The sequence below is a fragment of the Ipomoea nil genome, unplaced genomic scaffold, assembly GCF_001879475.1.
Source record: "Ipomoea nil cultivar Tokyo-kokei standard unplaced genomic scaffold, Asagao_1.1 scaffold0937, whole genome shotgun sequence".
NCBI lineage: Eukaryota > Viridiplantae > Streptophyta > Magnoliopsida > Solanales > Convolvulaceae > Ipomoea > Ipomoea nil.
The window spans coordinates 828,363-846,666 of NW_017617365.1; the positions used below are offsets into that span (position 1 = coordinate 828,363).

At 33.9% G+C, this 18,304-nt stretch overlaps 1 protein-coding gene across 1 annotated transcript; it reads left to right on the plus strand.

Annotated features, from left to right (window-relative positions):
* Nucleotides 1-3,389: 3,389 nt before the first annotated feature.
* On the plus strand, nt 3,390-9,587 carry LOC109179657. Its single transcript, XM_019329150.1, has 2 exons — nt 3,390-4,069; nt 8,710-9,587. Exons 1-2 carry the CDS (start codon nt 3,536-3,538, stop codon nt 9,355-9,357), a joined length of 1,182 nt encoding a protein of 393 aa, XP_019184695.1. The 5' UTR covers nt 3,390-3,535; the 3' UTR covers nt 9,358-9,587.
* Nucleotides 9,588-18,304: the final 8,717 nt, after the last annotated feature.

An 18,304-nucleotide genomic window follows, 5' to 3' on the forward strand; every position in this document is an offset into this window, starting at 1 on the left:
GATTTTATATCAAGGAATGTCAGATGAAGAATAAAATCAAAATAATACTCTATTGAAAAAAAAGCCACAGTACTTAATCATTTTTTTCCTAAAAAAAAAATAAAATTAAATGGCAAGAAAAACGTCTTGAGGGGAAAGACAAACTACTCTCTTATTACAAAAAATGTACACTTTAAAAATGGAGAAATTGAATCGAAACAAAGTCCAATGCTTTGATATATTGACAACTAAAAAATGCTTTTAATTTCATTTTGGTTTTTATTGTATTCTTAGTATGGTTCCCTCTATAAGTCTATATATATTTATATATATACATAATTCGTCCCTCGATCACAAAACATTATCATCTTGATGAGCAAGGAACTCTTTTGCTTCCCGATCAATCTTTCTAGATCTGTACCTTCTCCACAAAAAAAAAAAAAAAAGACAAAAAAAATATATATCAACATTTTTTCTTATGAACCACTTTTGTTGTTTAAAAACCATAAAATACAAAAAAAATAAAAACAAAACAAAACCCAAAAAGAAGAAAAAATAAAAGAAACTAAGATGATGAAAACCTCACCAATGTAAATCACGTATCAACCTCAACTGTGGAAGATCACATGATGATTAGAAGTCTATTGCTTCCCGGTCAATCTTTCTAGATCCGTATAGTATCTTCTCCACAAAAATAGACCAAAAAAAAAAGAATATATCAACATTTTTTCTTACGAACCACTTTTGTTGTTTAAAAATCAAAAAATACAAAAAAATAAAAACAAAACAAAACCCAAAAAGAAAAAAAAAAAAAAAAAAAAAGAAACTAAGATAATGAAAACCTCACCAGTGCAAATCATGTATCAACCTCAACTGTGGAAGATCACAGGATGATTAGAAGTCTATTGCTTCCCGATCAATCTTTCTAGATCCGTATCTTCTCTACAAAAATAGACAAAAAAAAAAGAAAAGAATATATCAACATTTTTTCTTACGAACCACTTTTGTTGTTTAAAAATCAGAAAATACAAAAGAATAAAAACAAAACAAAACCCAAAAAGAAAAAAAAAATTAAAGAAACTAAGATAATGAAAACCTCACCAGTGCAAATCACGTATCAACCTCAACTGTGGAAGATCACATGATGATTAGCAAAAATCAATAAAATAATTAACCTTAGTTGGGGTTGTGTATGGTCATATAAGGTGTATTTATACACAATGGATGAGATCAAAAGGGTTTAGTATTAAAATTATAAAATGGTAAGAGATCTCAAGAAAGGTAAAATCTTTAATATTATTAAAATGCCATATTTGTCTAAATATTTGATATTACAAAAATGCCTCTAAATTTTGGGGGAAAACTTAGCTAGGAGGATTTTATACTTTTATATATATATAGACAATTAAAAGGACTACAATAATATATAATTTCCATAATTATATTACCATAATGTTTGTTATTCTGACGGAATATTCCATACATATTTATAATCGTAATTTTATATATAATAATATATAATATATGCATAGTTATATATAATATATGCACTATGCAGTATGATAGGTATAATTAATTAGTGACCAACGAACGTTGGTGAAGAACATTTCATAATCAATATTATAGGAATATTTCATAATTAATTAGTTTATATTACCATAATATTCTTTCCATAATTAATTAATATATTGATATTACTTAAATGACCCTAAGTTTTGGGGGGAAAACTTGGCTAGGAGGATTTTACTTTTATATATATATAGATATAGATTTGCGTAGCAATCAACATCATATTGTGATGACAGGATACTAGATTTGATCTTTCAAGTCTCTGTCCAACATGTTTTTACATATTAGAAAACGAATTGAAGGGTGACAAAAATTGTTTAAACACGTATTATGAGAAGTTTTTTTGAATGCTACTGACTCTATTACAATGTCTGTCCAACATGTTTTTTACATATTAGAAAACGAATTGAAGGGTGACAAAAATTGTTTAAACACGTATTATGAGAAGTGTTTTTGAATACTATTGACTCTATTACAATATAGTATTTGTTCTGAGGCTCGAAATCACAACCTTACATATGGGAGTCCAACCCGGGTGCCATCTGAGCACAAGGTGCTTGGCACCTGGGTTAAATGAACAAATTATGCATAATTCATGAATTAAAAATGTAATTCATTAATCCAAAACTTATTGTATTTATGTGTAGCTTTGAGTTGAAGAAGCAAGCACAAGGTAAGATATAAAGGGAAAAAACCAAACATAGAAGTCATGATCCAATTGAAATTATAGCAAGAGAAGGAAGCTAAGATCAACGAAAAGGATAATGGATGATTAAATTATTTCCAAGTTGGAGAAGTTACAAAATTTTGAATTTCAAAAAACTCCCTTTTTATAATCCCTTTTAGAAAAAAATCAAAAAGCAACTACGTGGAAATCCATAAGAAGCAGCCATGGACCCATGAAAATTGCATATTGTCGCACTCCATTTACTGTTATTATTCAACAATAAATTGAATTCAATACGTACAGTTATCAAGTTCCATTATATTTTCATCATTTTTATGTTAACTAAATTTAAATGAAATATTTAACAAGCAACACAACATTTTAGACTGTTAATTAATAAGCAAAATGTTAATGTAATTTGTTCTTTGCCTTTCAATTATTAGCAAATCGGTTCCTTAACAGATGGACATACACATGATATTTATAATCACATGACAGTGAAAGATAAAATCTATCATTTACTAAGAATTGAGAAATTAAAAATATTTTGTTTTCTTTAATAAACTCAATCTAGAGATAATTTAGAAATGATTATTAGTATCATTGAGTCACCGTAATTTACATCTTCTCATATGCTCTGTCGTAATTTACATCTTCTCATATGCTTTGTCGGGTCGGAGTGTGGTGGGCCCTTAGGGTTGGGGATTCATCATTTTGGGAGAAGAAATGATTATAAGTTAATTTAATATATTTTTCCATTTCTTTTAAATAAATAGAATGGTTAATGAGCCAAGTTATTCTTATTAGGACTCTATAGTTGTGTCCATGTATAACTCTACTTCTAGTTAGTATATCTGTTTTATATTTCTGTATATCATTGGATCATTGACAATCAATACAATACTACAAACACAGTAATCTTATACTACTGCATGGTAAGTTGGTAACAGAGACACTAGTACTCAAGAAAAATAAATGTTAATGAAATGCGTTACCTTAACTTTAATAGTTCATTATTTATATTTATGGGTCAGTTTCATTATTCTTAATTTCATAGACAAATTCAATAATTTTTTTTAAAAAAAAAAAAAAAAAAAAAAAAAAGGAAAAGACTATTTCTGCTTCATTATTAATTAATTAGCTCCATCTTGACACCTTCCAATATGATGGGCAGTACATTGTACATAGTAGATCTCTTCGTGTTGTTTGCATATAATATCGTCATTTCAACAACCTTTGCGTTATTGTTTCTTCTTATTATTTTGACGTTGTATCTCTCTCTCTCTCTTCATATTTCTCTGTTTCTCTCTCTTGAATTCGATGAAGAATAATCAGCAGAGCCAGAGCTCAATAGTGGCGACAATTAAGGTCTTCAATTCCCCCATCAAAAACCTCGTAAACCTCATCTCGCTCTTCGTCATCTTCGCCTGCGGCTTGACGTGCGGCGTTGGGCTCTCCTTCTACGCCAAGAACCTGCCGTGGAGCCTCAGGGCCGTCGACGGCGCAGTGCGCCTCAATTTGGCGCCGCCGCCGCCGCCGCCGCCGGAGGAGCGGGTGGTTGGGCTGAAGGAGTTGTTGATGGCTCCGCCCGGCGCCGCCCACAACCTGAGCGACGAGGAGCTGCTTTGGCGAGCGTCGATGAGTCCGAAGATTGGAGAGATGCCGTTCCGGCGAGTGCCGAAGGTGGCGTTCATGTTCCTCACCCGCGGCGCGCTGCCGTTGGCTCCGCTGTGGGAGATGTTCTTCAGAGGTAACGCCGGCCTTTTCTCCATTTATGTACATTCATCGGATCCTTCGTACAATGAAACGGAGCCGCCGGAATCTGTCTTCCACGGCCGGAGAATTCCTAGTAAGGTTAGTTTTCACTACAACTCAATTCCCTCTCTTTTGAAACTATTTTACTTTTTAATTTTGACTTTATTCTCAAATTATATTATATTCCAATATACTATACCTTTTAGGATTAAGAGGCAAGTTTGCCGGACTTCGCCCTTCACCAATCTCCATTCAACAATTCTCCTTTCATGACTTGTCATTCTGAACTTTCGAATCAGTTACTTACTCTGATATCAATTGATAAGATTAAACGCTTATCACTAGGTCAAAAGTTATACCTAATAACAAAGGCTAAACTTTATTTGGCTATCACATTTTCAAAAAGCAAGATACTGAATTTGACCATTTACGAGTTTCCACCCAACAATCTTCCTGGCTACCAATTAATGGACTAGATCATTTATTAGCCTCCACCCAACAATACGACTACAAATTACAGGAATATATATGTTTTAAATAAATTTTTATTTTTATATTACATTTTAAATTTGAACATTTTATAAATTAAGGTAGAGGATAATACAACTAATTTATAATATTATAAGAATAATATTGTTTATATATTTATCTAATTTCCATATTCTAATAGAGATTTTAAATAAATGTTAATCACATATCAATCAAATCGGTGTTGAATTTTATTCTCAAAACTATTAATAGACCCATGTTGGATGAGCTAATAGGTATCTTGTGGGTGGAGAAAGAGTTAGGCGATTAAGTTATGACTTCAGACTAATAATTATGAAGAAGAAATAATGTGGCAAATTATTGTAAATTAGTTAAAAGGCGTGTATGGACCGTTAAGCAAAGAAGTCGATATTAATTAGGAAAATACTTGGTGTATTCCCATTTTAAACTCCCAACGTGTATTCTCTCTCACAATTTTTGATATAGACACTTTTCAGTGACCCACATGATGAAAATAACCATGTCACCTTAGGGAGTATAAATGAGGGAGTAAATTTTGGGAGTCTATGTAGTACAACTCTATTAATTATTATACATCAAAAGTGCCTCTTCAAATTAACTTCATATTATTCACATCCACCATTGATTTTTTTTTTTTTTTTTTTTTTGTATTTAGTTATAAATTAATCTTTTTTTTTTAATTCCATAAAATGATTGGTCAATTTATAAACAATTATTCTCTCTATCTCATTTTACATGTTCTATTAATTTACTATTCCTTGTTCAAATCAAATTTCTTTTCTTTGTTTATTTTTTTAATTATTTTTAGTTTAAATTTATTTTTTGTTTAATTTAAAAAGTACTTGTAATATAGTTTCTAAATATATATTTTATATACTAATATTGTGACATGACTAATATTGTAAAAAATTAAATTAAAAATAACTTCAATGAAGTCTCATTAACCCTATTAAATACATCAAACATAATAGGGGAGTAATAAATATAAATGTTAGGAGTGAACATTAGAAGTTAAATTCAAGGAAAAAAAATAATAATAATTTTCACCAAGCATGCACTATCATTGAACATCAATGAATTTGGAGTAAAGAAATACATAGCTAGGGATAATGCATATTAGGCATATGACAAGATTTAATTTGTTAGGAGAAAAAGTGGGGCTGGTGTGCTGTGTGGTACACAAAAAGAAATGAAGAAACAAGGTGGGGAAGGGAGAGTGGTATTCACAAGAAGAAAGGCATTGAGTAAACACCACGGCCACTTGATTCTTACCTTTCAAGAGCAATTAAAATTGGCTTTGCAATTTTTTTTTTCTCAAAAAATAAAATGGCTTTGCAATATAAGCATTCCAATATTGGCATTTTTATTACCTCACTTTTGAAAACTTGTTCACGCTAAATTAATTTAAACAAATTTATCCCCTTTAATTATTCATAATATAGTATTACACTTTTAGTCTTTAGTGTTATATAATTATCAAACTCTATTAATATATGATGTTATTTTTATCATTTAAAAAATCAATATTCATTGTTAAAAATGACGTTTAGATTGAGAGAATGAAATTTTAACTATGGATACTGATTCTAAATGACAGAAATAGCTTCAAAAAAAAAGTTTACTAACATAATTTGATAATTATATAGCACCAAGGACTGAAAATGCAACGTAATGGACAATTAAGAGATAAAATCTGTTTAAGTAAATTAACACTGACTAAATTTTTAAAAATGAAACAATTCAAGATTCAAATATGTCATTTTCCATTAGCTTCATATATTTGAAGGATTTCTAAGAGTCAAAATCATTGTGTTTAAGAATTTAAACACTTACATACCATATTCCATATACACACTCTCCCTCTCTTCATAGAATAGGTTAAGTAAAAATAGTCAACATTTTTTATATAGACACTAGCTAGGCTAGTACATCAATGTCATTATTGGATTCCAATGATTTGTTAAATTAAGAATAAAAAATGGGTAAAATGAATATCTTGTTATAACAAAAAGAATGAAGAAGGTTTAATTGGGTAGCTAGAGACCATGCACATATGAATGCTTTATTGAGGGGACACTACCAATGGCATTGGTTATCTACCTAAGAGGAAAGAAAATGACACCCCATAAAACACACATGATATGTATGTGAGGTGGAACACTAAAATCCAATACAAAATGATTAATAATAATAAATAGAGTTTGTTTTTTTTTTGGGTTCAATAAGTTTTATTACTTATATTTATATTTTAATCTATACTCTTTTACGTGTTACTGATGATTATTGATTGTAAAAAGGAATTTTTTCTGTTTTTTATTTTATTTTATTTTATTTCTCTTCTACTCTATGAATGCATATAGCGAGATAAAAACATATGATTTTGCACATATATATAAATAGTGTGTTTCTTGTTGAATATAATATTTTATCATGCCATTAATATGCATCCCTTATAAATTTCGTTATTCCAAATTGATTGATCTCCATATTAGTTGCTTTCACATAATGATAGTGCCTTTTGAACCAATTTTCAGAATGTAGTTTCCAACATTCCTAATATGAAATTCCCATTAAAATATTATGAATTTTGGTCCACAGGAAAAAAACCACATTACATTTAATAAAATTTTATGGAAAATTATAATAAAATATTATTTAAAATTTTACCATAACAAGAGTTAAATCTTACATTAAAAAATAATTATGCTCACAAGTCACAACCCATTGTGTAGATATCATTATTGAGATCCACTATTTAGATTCCTTACTTTAACTCTTTATATCTTGTTGGCCTCTTGATTGTTGCCGGCGAAGTTATTGGGCATTATTGAATGTAACGTCAAGATAGCTACTTGAGAGTTAAGATCAATAACAAGACACAACAACCTACTATGAAGGACAATAATTACATTACAAACTCTTCTTGTAGATTTAGAAAATGGAAGGGAAAATGGTATTTAGAAAAAGTTGAAAGTAATCACTGCAATAGCCTACACCACATATAGAACTGACAAATGTAATGAATTGGCCCGCATTGGCAGCTCAACTGGTCATAGGGGTGAAATTTAGAAAGAATGACCATGGATTGAGTGTTACCAGCGGCAGTGTGGGAGTAACCTCTTAAAGTGAGGGGGGAGTAACCTCTCAAAGTGAGGGGGGCTCCTTGTGCGCAATAAACAAAGGTCTAGCCTCTATGATTCAGTTGAGTTATCACGATTTACATCTTCCCAGATGCTCTGTAGGCCCTTGGGGTTGGGGATTCAACCTTTTGAGAAGAATATAATGAATTGGAGGAATTTATTTGGATAAATTCAAACAACTTTCCAGATACTCTATCAAGTCGGGGTGTGGGGGCCCTTGGGGTTGGGAATTCAACCTTTTGGAGAGAATGTAATGAATTGGAGGAATTTATTTAGATAAATCCAAACAAATAAGTGTTTTCCTAAATTAATAATTATCAGGGGTAGATCCAAATGGGGAAATGGGAGCAGTTGCCCCTCCCCACCCCTTTATATATATATATATATATATATATATATATATATATATATATATATATATATATATATATATTGGTCAGGTTCTCGTGAGGTCAAGTCTTTCCGTGCGGTCAGTGCGTCACACACCATTAGGTATGCATAAATGCACCACACAGTGTTAGTAAATACACTATATGTGTGATGTATTTTTATTGTTTGTGGTGCATTTTTTTGCATTTCATTTTGGTGTATTTTCGAACACTGTATGGTGCATTTATGCATACCTAATGGTGTATGCCGCACTGACCGCACGGGAAGACCTGACCTCACTGGAACCAATATATATATATATATATATATATATATATATATATATATATATATATATATATATATATATATATATATATATATATATATATATATATATATATAAGTTACTTTTATATAAAAAAAAAATATAAGTTATTAAATGTTTAAGTAGTTTAGTTGGTTGTTACTTAATATTTAATACATTATGTCCATATGTTATGGAATTAAGCCTCTGGGTTCGCCCCTAATAACTATGGCTTGTTTATTAGTGAATTTTATTGTGTTTAGAATGAATGAATGAATGAAATCATTATTATGATATATGTTCATGATTTTAATTTAATTTTCATTGCATTAAAATATATTGAATGTTACTAAAATATTGTTATCATTATTACACACCAACTAACTTCTAGGTTACTATACACAATGTTTTAGGGAGTGGAATGGGGCAAGGCCAACATGATCGAAGCTGAGCGGAGGTTACTAGCAAACGCACTTCTTGATTTCTCCAACGAACGATTCATTCTCTTGTCAGAAGCATGCATTCCACTATTCAATTTCTCCACAATATATTCTTATGTGATGAACTCCAACGAGACCTTCATTGAGGTCTACGATTTGCCCGGCCCGGTTGGCCGGGGCAGATACAGCTCGCAGATGAACCCAATCATCAAACTTAATGATTGGCGAAAAGGATCCCAATGGTTCGAAATGGACCGTCGCCTTGCCCTCGAGGTCATCTCAGATCAAACTTATTTCCCGCTCTTCCAATCTTATTGCACGGGTCCTTGTTACTCTGACGAGCACTACCTGCCCACATTAATGAACATAAAACTCGGGCAGGGGAACTCAAACCGGACCTTGACTTGGGTCGATTGGGCGAAGGGTGGCCCCCACCCGACTAAGTTTACTCGGAACGACGTGACTGTGGATTTTCTGAACAAGTTAAGGAACGGGAACACGTGTGAGTACAACGGGGAGAAGACCACAATGTGTCACTTGTTTGCTAGGAAGTTTACTCTCCATGCTCTAAGTAGACTGCTTATTTTGGCACCAAAGCTTATGCAATTCAACGGATATTGAACACTGAAACAGTGTCTGAATTGTGTACATTCATTATAACACGAGATCGGAACTAGGCTATTGAGAGAGTGCATACATTTTTCATCAATTATCTTGTGACCAATTGTTCATAATTTTAATTGGTAATTCTTTTGTTATCTGCTCATTTCATTTGTATTTAAATCATTAACCATTACTATGTTACCTCATGGAAATTAAAATGAGAAAGAAGTGATTCTTTTATTTGTTGACAAGATCTTGCCTTGGGACTGGAACAAGTTACTTATACTCCATCTATCTCATTTTATCTGTCCTATTTATTATTTATTGGAAATTAACTATGTTAGGAATATAGCGGAATAATGCGGAAGCGAAGAATCGAAAATTGAGAATTATAGAAGTTAAATAATAGGGGAAAATATCTAAATGACAAAATAATTGGGAAATGGAATAAACATATATATATATATATATTAGCTCCCTCAAAAGAGAAAACAAAAGAATAGAAATATATATATATATATATGTATGACTACGTAAGAAGAGAAAAGAAAGAATTGTTGTAATGAATGCAATTACAAAGTAAAAAACCTAGGCTATTTATACAATCAAAAAAAGAGAGAAATTTGCGCATAATAGGAGAACATGCAGTGAAGTGCGGCTGTTGCGGCATTACGTGGATGGCTACGACAAATGTTGTCTTCATGGGTTTGAATGAATTTTAGCCACATTCTAACAATCTCCACCTTGGATCAAATTCACTGTGAAAATTAACAACTGAAACAGCCGACTAAACTCAAGCATTGCTTGAACTTAGCAATAGGAAGAGCCTCGGAATAGTAGGATGGATCACCATCAACTTCCTGTGTGACTGAAAGAGCATAAGCAACCATATTGGTTTCATCGTCACTAGCGTACCTAGCAGGTTTTTTAATTGTCCTCCTAGGACGATCCATAGCAATGGAATACTCTCGTTGTGGCTCAACGAGAGGTGCGGTGCTAGTAGATGCATCATCTTTAGTATTACCATCAGCAGTAGTAACACTATCAATAGGCCTGAACTCAAACTCCACCTTCTCACCAGTACTCTGCGTCTCATCTGTACTGGGAACTTTTCCAGAAGAAAGTAGTGCATTTTCGTCAAAAGTGATATCTCGACTCAGAATGATTTTCTGAGAATCAGGAGACCATAGACGATACCCTTTTGACTCAGAAGCATAACCAAGGAAAATGCATTTGACAGCTCTTGGGTTTAATTTACCCGTACTAGAATGAGCATATGCAGGACATCCAAAAACTCTTAAGATAGAGTAGTCAACAGGATTACCTGACCAAACTTCTTCTGGAATTTTGAAATCAAGGGATGAATGCGGAGATCTATTTACCAAATAGCAAGCAGTAGAAACGGCCTCGGCCCAAAAATCACGCCGTTTCCATAACCCAGCATTAGAGAGCATACAACGAGCTCTTTCCAATAGAGTCCTGTTCAAACGTTCGGCAACACCATTCTGCTGGGGTTTACCAGGCAAGGTCTTGTGCCTAGCGATTCCATTTGCCGCACAAAAGTCATTGAAATCTGACTCACAGAACTCCAAGCCATTGTCTGTCCTGAGCTTCTTGACTTTTTTACCTGTCTGAGTCTCAACAAGTATTTTCCACTTCTTGAAAATAGAAAATGCCTGATTTTTATGTTTAGGAAATAGACCCAGACTTTACGAGAAAAGTCATCAATAATAGACATAAAGTATCTACAGCCTCCCATAGACTGGAATTTAGTCGGTCCCCATAAATCGGAATGTATATATTCCAATACATCTTTGGTACGGTGTGTAGCAGTAGAGAAACTAACCCTCTTTTGTTTCCCAAAAACACAATGCTCACAAAATTGTAATTTACCCGTACCTGAATCACCAAGGAGGCCTTTCTTGCTCAGGAGATGCATGCCTTTCTCACTCATATGCCCCAGACGCATATGCCATAACTGAGTGAGATTCGCATCAGACACCGATGAGGATACCGCTACTGAACCTGTCACAGTACTGCCATGCAAGACATACAAGCTTCCAGAACGAGAAGCTTTCATGAGAATAAGAGAGCCTTTTATGACCTTCAAAACTCCACCTTCAGCTGTGTACTTGCACCCCAGAGATTCCAAGGTGCCCAATGATATCAGATTGCGTTTCAAATCAGGAATATACCGAACATTGGTAAGAGTCCTGACAACGTTATCATGAGTTTTAATCTGAACACTTCCAATTCCACTAACCTTGCATTGGGTATCATTACCCAGCAAGACAACTCCACCATCAACCGGTTCCAGAGAGATGAACCAATCTTTGTGGGGACACATGTGGAATGTACAACCAGAGTCCAAAATCCACTCGGTTTCACTCCGTTTCTCACCGGAGCTAACAGATAACAACACATCACCATCTGAATCACTTTCAACAACACTAGCTTCAGCGGACTTCTTTTCTCTCTCTTGCTTGTTTTTCAACTTGAAGCATTCAGTCACATCATGACCATGCTTCTTGCAGTACTTACAGGATTTGTTGGACTTATGTCCTTTGGACTTGGATCTAGAATTTTTATTGCTACTCCCTGATTCAAGTGAACGACCCCTTACAGTCAAGCCTTCACCTTTGTCCTCATACTTAATTTCAAAGTCAAACTTTTCTTTGGACAATAAGTTCGACTTAACATTGTCGAAAGTAAGGGTATCACTACTATTACCATACAGCATAATTTCTTTGAAATGCGTGTATGATCTAGGGAGAGAGACAAGCAATAAAACAGCGCGATCCTCATCTTCAATTATAACATCAATATTTTCCAAGTCCAATAAAATAGAATTGAATTCATCCAAGTGAGATTTAATAGAAGTACCTTCCGTCATACGGATTGTGTACAGACGCTCCTTCAAACGCAACGTGTTCGCCAGAGTTTTGGCCATGTAAAGCGTATCCAGCTTGGACCATAAATCTGACGCAGTCGTCTCACTTACTACCTCACGTAGAACTTCTTTAGACAGACACAAAAGAATGGTTGAACGTGCCTTGTCATCCAGATCTTCCCAATCTACATCTGTCATTGTAGCCGGTTTCTTCTTCTTCCCAGCTAGCGCTTTCTTCAAACCGTTCTGGGTTAGAACGGCTTCCATCTGAACCTTCCAGATAGAAAAGCTAATTTTCCCGTCGAACTTCTCGATATCGAACTTGGTAACAGTTGACATCTTTGAAAATAACTCTCAATTAAACCGCTCTGATACCACTTGTTAGGAATATAGCGGAAGCGAAGAATCGAAAATTGAGAATTATAGAAGTTAAATAATAGGGGAAAATATCTAAATGACAAAATAATTGGGAAATGGAATAAACATATATATATATATATTAGCTCCCTCAAAAGAGAAAACAAAAGAATAGAAATATATATATATATATATGTATGACTACGTAAGAAGAGAAAAGAAAGAATTGTTGTAATGAATGCAATTACAAAGTAAAAAACCTAGGCTATTTATACAATCAAAAAAGAGAGAAATTTGCGCATAATAGGAGAACATGCAGTGAAGTGCGGCTGTTGCGGCATTACGTGGATGGCTACGACAAATGTTGTCTTCATGGGTTTGAATGAATTTTAGCCACATTCTAACAAACTATTCGTTCTTTGTTTATTTAATTATTTCTATTAGCATTTTCTTATAATTTTTAAATTTAATTGTGTTTAAGAGTACTTTTAATGTACTTTCTAAATATATAAATTTTACATTCTAATTCTAAACTTAATATTATGAAATATTAAATTAAATTGTAAATAACTTCAATCAAGCATCGTTAATCGAATTCGACACATAAAATAGAACGGAGAGAGTAATTGTAACAACCCCCAAAACTAGACATATTTTAAAGCATTCAAACTTAGGAAATAAGGATAAAGTCTAACCATCAACAATATAAAGATATCCGAAGCTATCATAAGTGTAAGGGGATGTCATGCCGCATCTAGGTCATCCAAACCTAAATGCACAGGCTTAAACAAAATCAACTATCCAACAAGTCAATTGTATACCAAAAAGGGCTCACAGGCCAAAACAGTCTAACTACTAAGAAAGGAAACTAAGGCTAGAAGATGGGCTCCAACTAGCGCGCTCTCGAACCGGGACTAAACCGCACCTGAAAACATAAGGTTAGACAATCGTTAGCGATAATTCTAAGCAACCCAACTCCAACGCGGTGAAATACATATTCATATATTTTATAGATAAAAACTATTTTGAGACTTGGGAATACATAAGTATATCACTAAGCAACACTAGCTTCATAAATCATGAGGAATAGAAGTAGTACTCGACTCATCGAGGGATGCACTTGACAATACCAACCAATACACAAGAATACCAATAGAATCAACCCAACAAGGCAAAGATAATGGAATAAGGATAACAAGCAAGATAGGGTAATCACAATCATCAACAAGGTGGTTCTCATCATGTTGCATCATCAATCACCGACAAGGTTCCAAATCCTCAAAGGACATAGCAAAACCAAGTCATTCACCGTGGAGTCATCGCAACGGCTCGTTACCATAGTGGATCAGTGTGGTGGGCTCTAGTGCAAACAATTAGGTTTAGATATCCAGGGGGTAACAAACCCGATTCATAGATTCCGCGGGGTCAGAAGAGACCCGAATAGGGATGTCGCGGGGTCACCGGACCCGATTATGGTTCGTGGGGTCACAAGGACCCATGGAGACAATCCTAAATCCTTAAGTGTATACACCCCTATTGGGTTCTCCACCCCAATAAGTAGAAATAGTCCCGACAAACTGGTAAAGGCTCCCTCAGAGTTGTCCCTAACCATCATCCCGAATCAAATAAGAACTACCACACTGTCCACTTGTACCAGCTCAATCATCACATCAAGGTTCCACACACAAGGAATCATGAGAGACAAAGCAAAGGAATAGATTCCACAAGAAGGTGTTCAACATAGGATAGGCTCAACAATAGCTCAGCAATCAAAGAATCATCAAAGACAAGGCACAACGAAGATACAAGCTTACAACGATAATCCAAGATCAATGGAATTCAAGAATGAGATACGGGAAAGACATTCCAAAGGCAACACAACGATATAAAAGGATTCCAACAAGAGATCACAACAAATAGATAAGCTCAAGTTACCAATTCAATCAAGAAGCAAGCGAAGGTTATCACAAGGAAATCATACTAGCATCAAGAAACAACATGCTAATACACAACCAAGGAGTAATCACAAGGATACATACGAACATCATCAACTTCATCAAATAATCCAACGAATAGCAATATTGGATATTAATCAAGATTCAAGACTCCAAATCCTAACCATTGGGTTCATAATACACTGCTCTAGACTTACGAGACATTAATAAATACACGCAAATACTCGGGGATACAACAAAATGGAAGCCAACAACATCGGTACCAGTGGGCAGTTCCGGCGGGTGGAAAAGGTCCCGCCAAACTCCCTCACCGTACCAGCGGGTGGTTTCGGCGGGTACTTTGATGCCCGCCCGAAGTACCCGCTCGTACGCGGACCTGTAGCAAAATAGGATTTCGGGAAAAATTGCCAAGAATGTGAAATCCAACTCCAAACTCATCAATACTCACATCCACAGCAAATGGGACTTGAATAGAAGGAATAACTCATCAAATAACATCATACAACCCTAAATACAAGCTCTAACCATAGCATAATCACAAGAATATGCATCAAATCACATATGAGCATCAAGAAATACATTTATGCAAAGAAGATAGGTTTTGTTGGACATAGGGTTACCTTCTTAGCTTAGCATACCTTCCAAACCCTCAAAGATCAATCTTGCAAGTCCTCCTCAATAGGATCTTCATCATGACCCCAAACCCAACATTTAAAGGAAAAGACTTAGATGATAGAGTTGTAAAAACCATGAAATAAGACTATAACCAACTAGTACTTACCCTTCATATGCTTGGTGATAGAGAAAGGTGAAGTCTTGTTAGTCTTCTTGGTTGGGGAAATGAAGAACACTCTTGGTAGGGTGGGAGAAGGGAAAAATGGCGTGAGAGAGTGGTGTGGTGAGGCTGAAATGTTTGAGAGTGTTTTTGGCTAAGTGTAGGGATGCAAGGGTGAGTGTCTTTATGTTATAGCTTAGGTTCCAAGCTAGAAAATCTGAAATGTCAAATGTGGGCCTCCCACTTTCATCATAAAAGTTAGGAAAAATATACCCTTCTTTTAAATAAAGATTAAGGCCCAAAAGGTTATTAAATAAAGGTCCAACCTATTGTCCCTATTAAAAAGTTAAGGGATTGGGTCCAAATAAATTCCTTAACTAGGTTCAAGGCTAGGGATAGCAATTTCAATCCGACCCGTGGACATCCACCTGAATCCACCCCGCATGGATCGGGTTTTTTTGGGTGGTGGGTCGGGTTGGATTCGAGTTCTATGTACAAGACCCGCCTAGAACCCGACCCGACCCACCATGTGTGTGTGTGTGTGTGTGTGTGTGTATATATATATATATATATATATATATATATATATATATATATATATAAATAGTAAAATAAGTACTAGTAGTAGTTATTTATAAAAGTTTATATAATTTCGTGTATCATTTTACTATTTTTTATATCAAAACTACTAAGTTTATTTTAAAAAATTAACAATTTAGTTATTATATTTAAATATTTCCATTATTTATGTTTTAGTATCACTAATGGATTTTATTTATTTTTTATTATGTGTAAATAATTTAAATATTATTTTTTGAAAAACATAATATGATGATAAGTGGTGGGTACCCGCAGTGGGCACCCGCACCCGGTGGAGGTGGGGGTGGGTTATGAAAAAGTCCACCCGATGCGGGTTGGAGGTGGAGGTGGGTGAATAAAATATAAGGTGGGTCGGGTGATGGATGTAGCCCTCCCCGACCCATACCCAATCCATTGTCATCCCTATTCAAGGCAAAACTATAAAAAGAATTGAAAAGGTTATTAGGAGGATTAAATCCATCCTTAGGAAATATTTAAGGAAATAAGTTTAGGTTTACAAGAATAATGCTGGCTTACACGGACTAATAATTTGTTTCACCATGAATTTGGTTGCAATTTGATATTTTGAATTGTGGGTAATAGTATAGGCCCAAAGGCTCAATGACCGCAAATTATGCATGGTGCATACGGATGCAAAAACGACGTCGTTTAGGTTAAAAAAAACGCGCGTCTCATTTAAAAAAGAAATCAGGTTCGATTCCCGGCAATAGCATTTTTATATATCCATAAATTCATAACTATATATTCATAAATTCAGAACTATATATCCACAGTGAATTAATGAAGTAAAAATCCACAATGAATGAACTAAATATCCACAATGATTGAACTAAATATCTACAATGAATGAACTAAATATCCATAAATTCATAACTATATATCCAGAAATTCATAACTATATATCCACAGTGAATGATTGAAGTAAATATCTACAATGAATGAACTAAATATCCACAATGATTGAACTAAATATCTACAATGAATGAATTAAATATCCATAAATTCATAACTATATATCCAGAAATTCATAACTATATATCCACAATAATGCTATTGCCGAGAATCGAACCTAAATTTTTTTTTTTTAAGTGGGACGCGCGTTTTTAGTCAAAACGACGTCGTTTTGCATCGTATGCACCATGCATGGTGCATTCGGTTGCACATCATAACTATTGCTCAATGACATCAAAGGCTTAGAGGACATAGGCAAATTATGGTCCACACAATGTTACGTGGACCATAATAAAATGTACATTTTTAATATACTAAATGTACATTATTTTTGTACTGAATGTACATTATACAATATAATGTACAGTTAATACAAAAATAATATACATTCCCTGAATACAATGTACATTATTTTTATACTGAATGTACATTATTTTTGTATTGAATGTACATTATTTTACATTATACAAAATAAGGTCCACATAACTTGTGTAGACCATGATCCAGACAATAATGATTGAGAGGACATACAGACGTTATGCCATGGATGGTGAACACGGTTCTAACGGTGTTAGTACACGGTTATTTTCTTCTTTCTTTTTTTTTTTTTTTAATTAATTGCGTGACTTTTCTTCTTTATTTTCACATTTTGCGGTTTCACTTTAATTTGAGGTGAACAAAGATTTCGGACATTCATAAATTATGAATTCATGCCTGCACATTCACTTTGGAACCATGCCTACACATTCCCGTCCGAAATCACGGACATTCATAAATTATGAATCCATGGCTGCACATTCACTTTGGAACCATGCCTACACATTCACTTTGGAACCATGAGATTATGAATTTTCTGTTATAAGATTATGAATTTTCTGTTATGAGATTATGAATTTTCAGTTATGAGATTATGAATTTTCTGTTATGCGATTATGAATTTTCTGTTATGTGATTATGAATTTTCATTACATTCATAATTTCGGACATTCATAAATTATGAATTCATGCCTGCACATTCACTTTGGAACCATGCCTACATATTCCCGTCCAAAATCACGGACATTCATAAATTATGAATCCATGCCTGCACATTCACTTTGGAACCATGCCTACACATTCACTTTGGAACCATGAAATTATGAATTTTCTGTTATAAGATTATGAATTTTCTGTTATGAGATTATGAATTTTCAGTTGTGAGATTATGAATTTTCTGTTATGCGATTATGAATTTTCTGTTATGAGATTATGAATTTTCATAAAATTCATAATCTCATAACAGAAAATTCATAATTTGATCAAACGCGCGCCGTTAACTCCACATCCGTGAAATTTTTTTTTTTTTGACCTAAAAACGACGTCGTTTTGCCTTATGTTCACCATTCTCGGTGAACACGATTCCATGGCATAATTTGCGGAGGACATATTGGTCGGCCA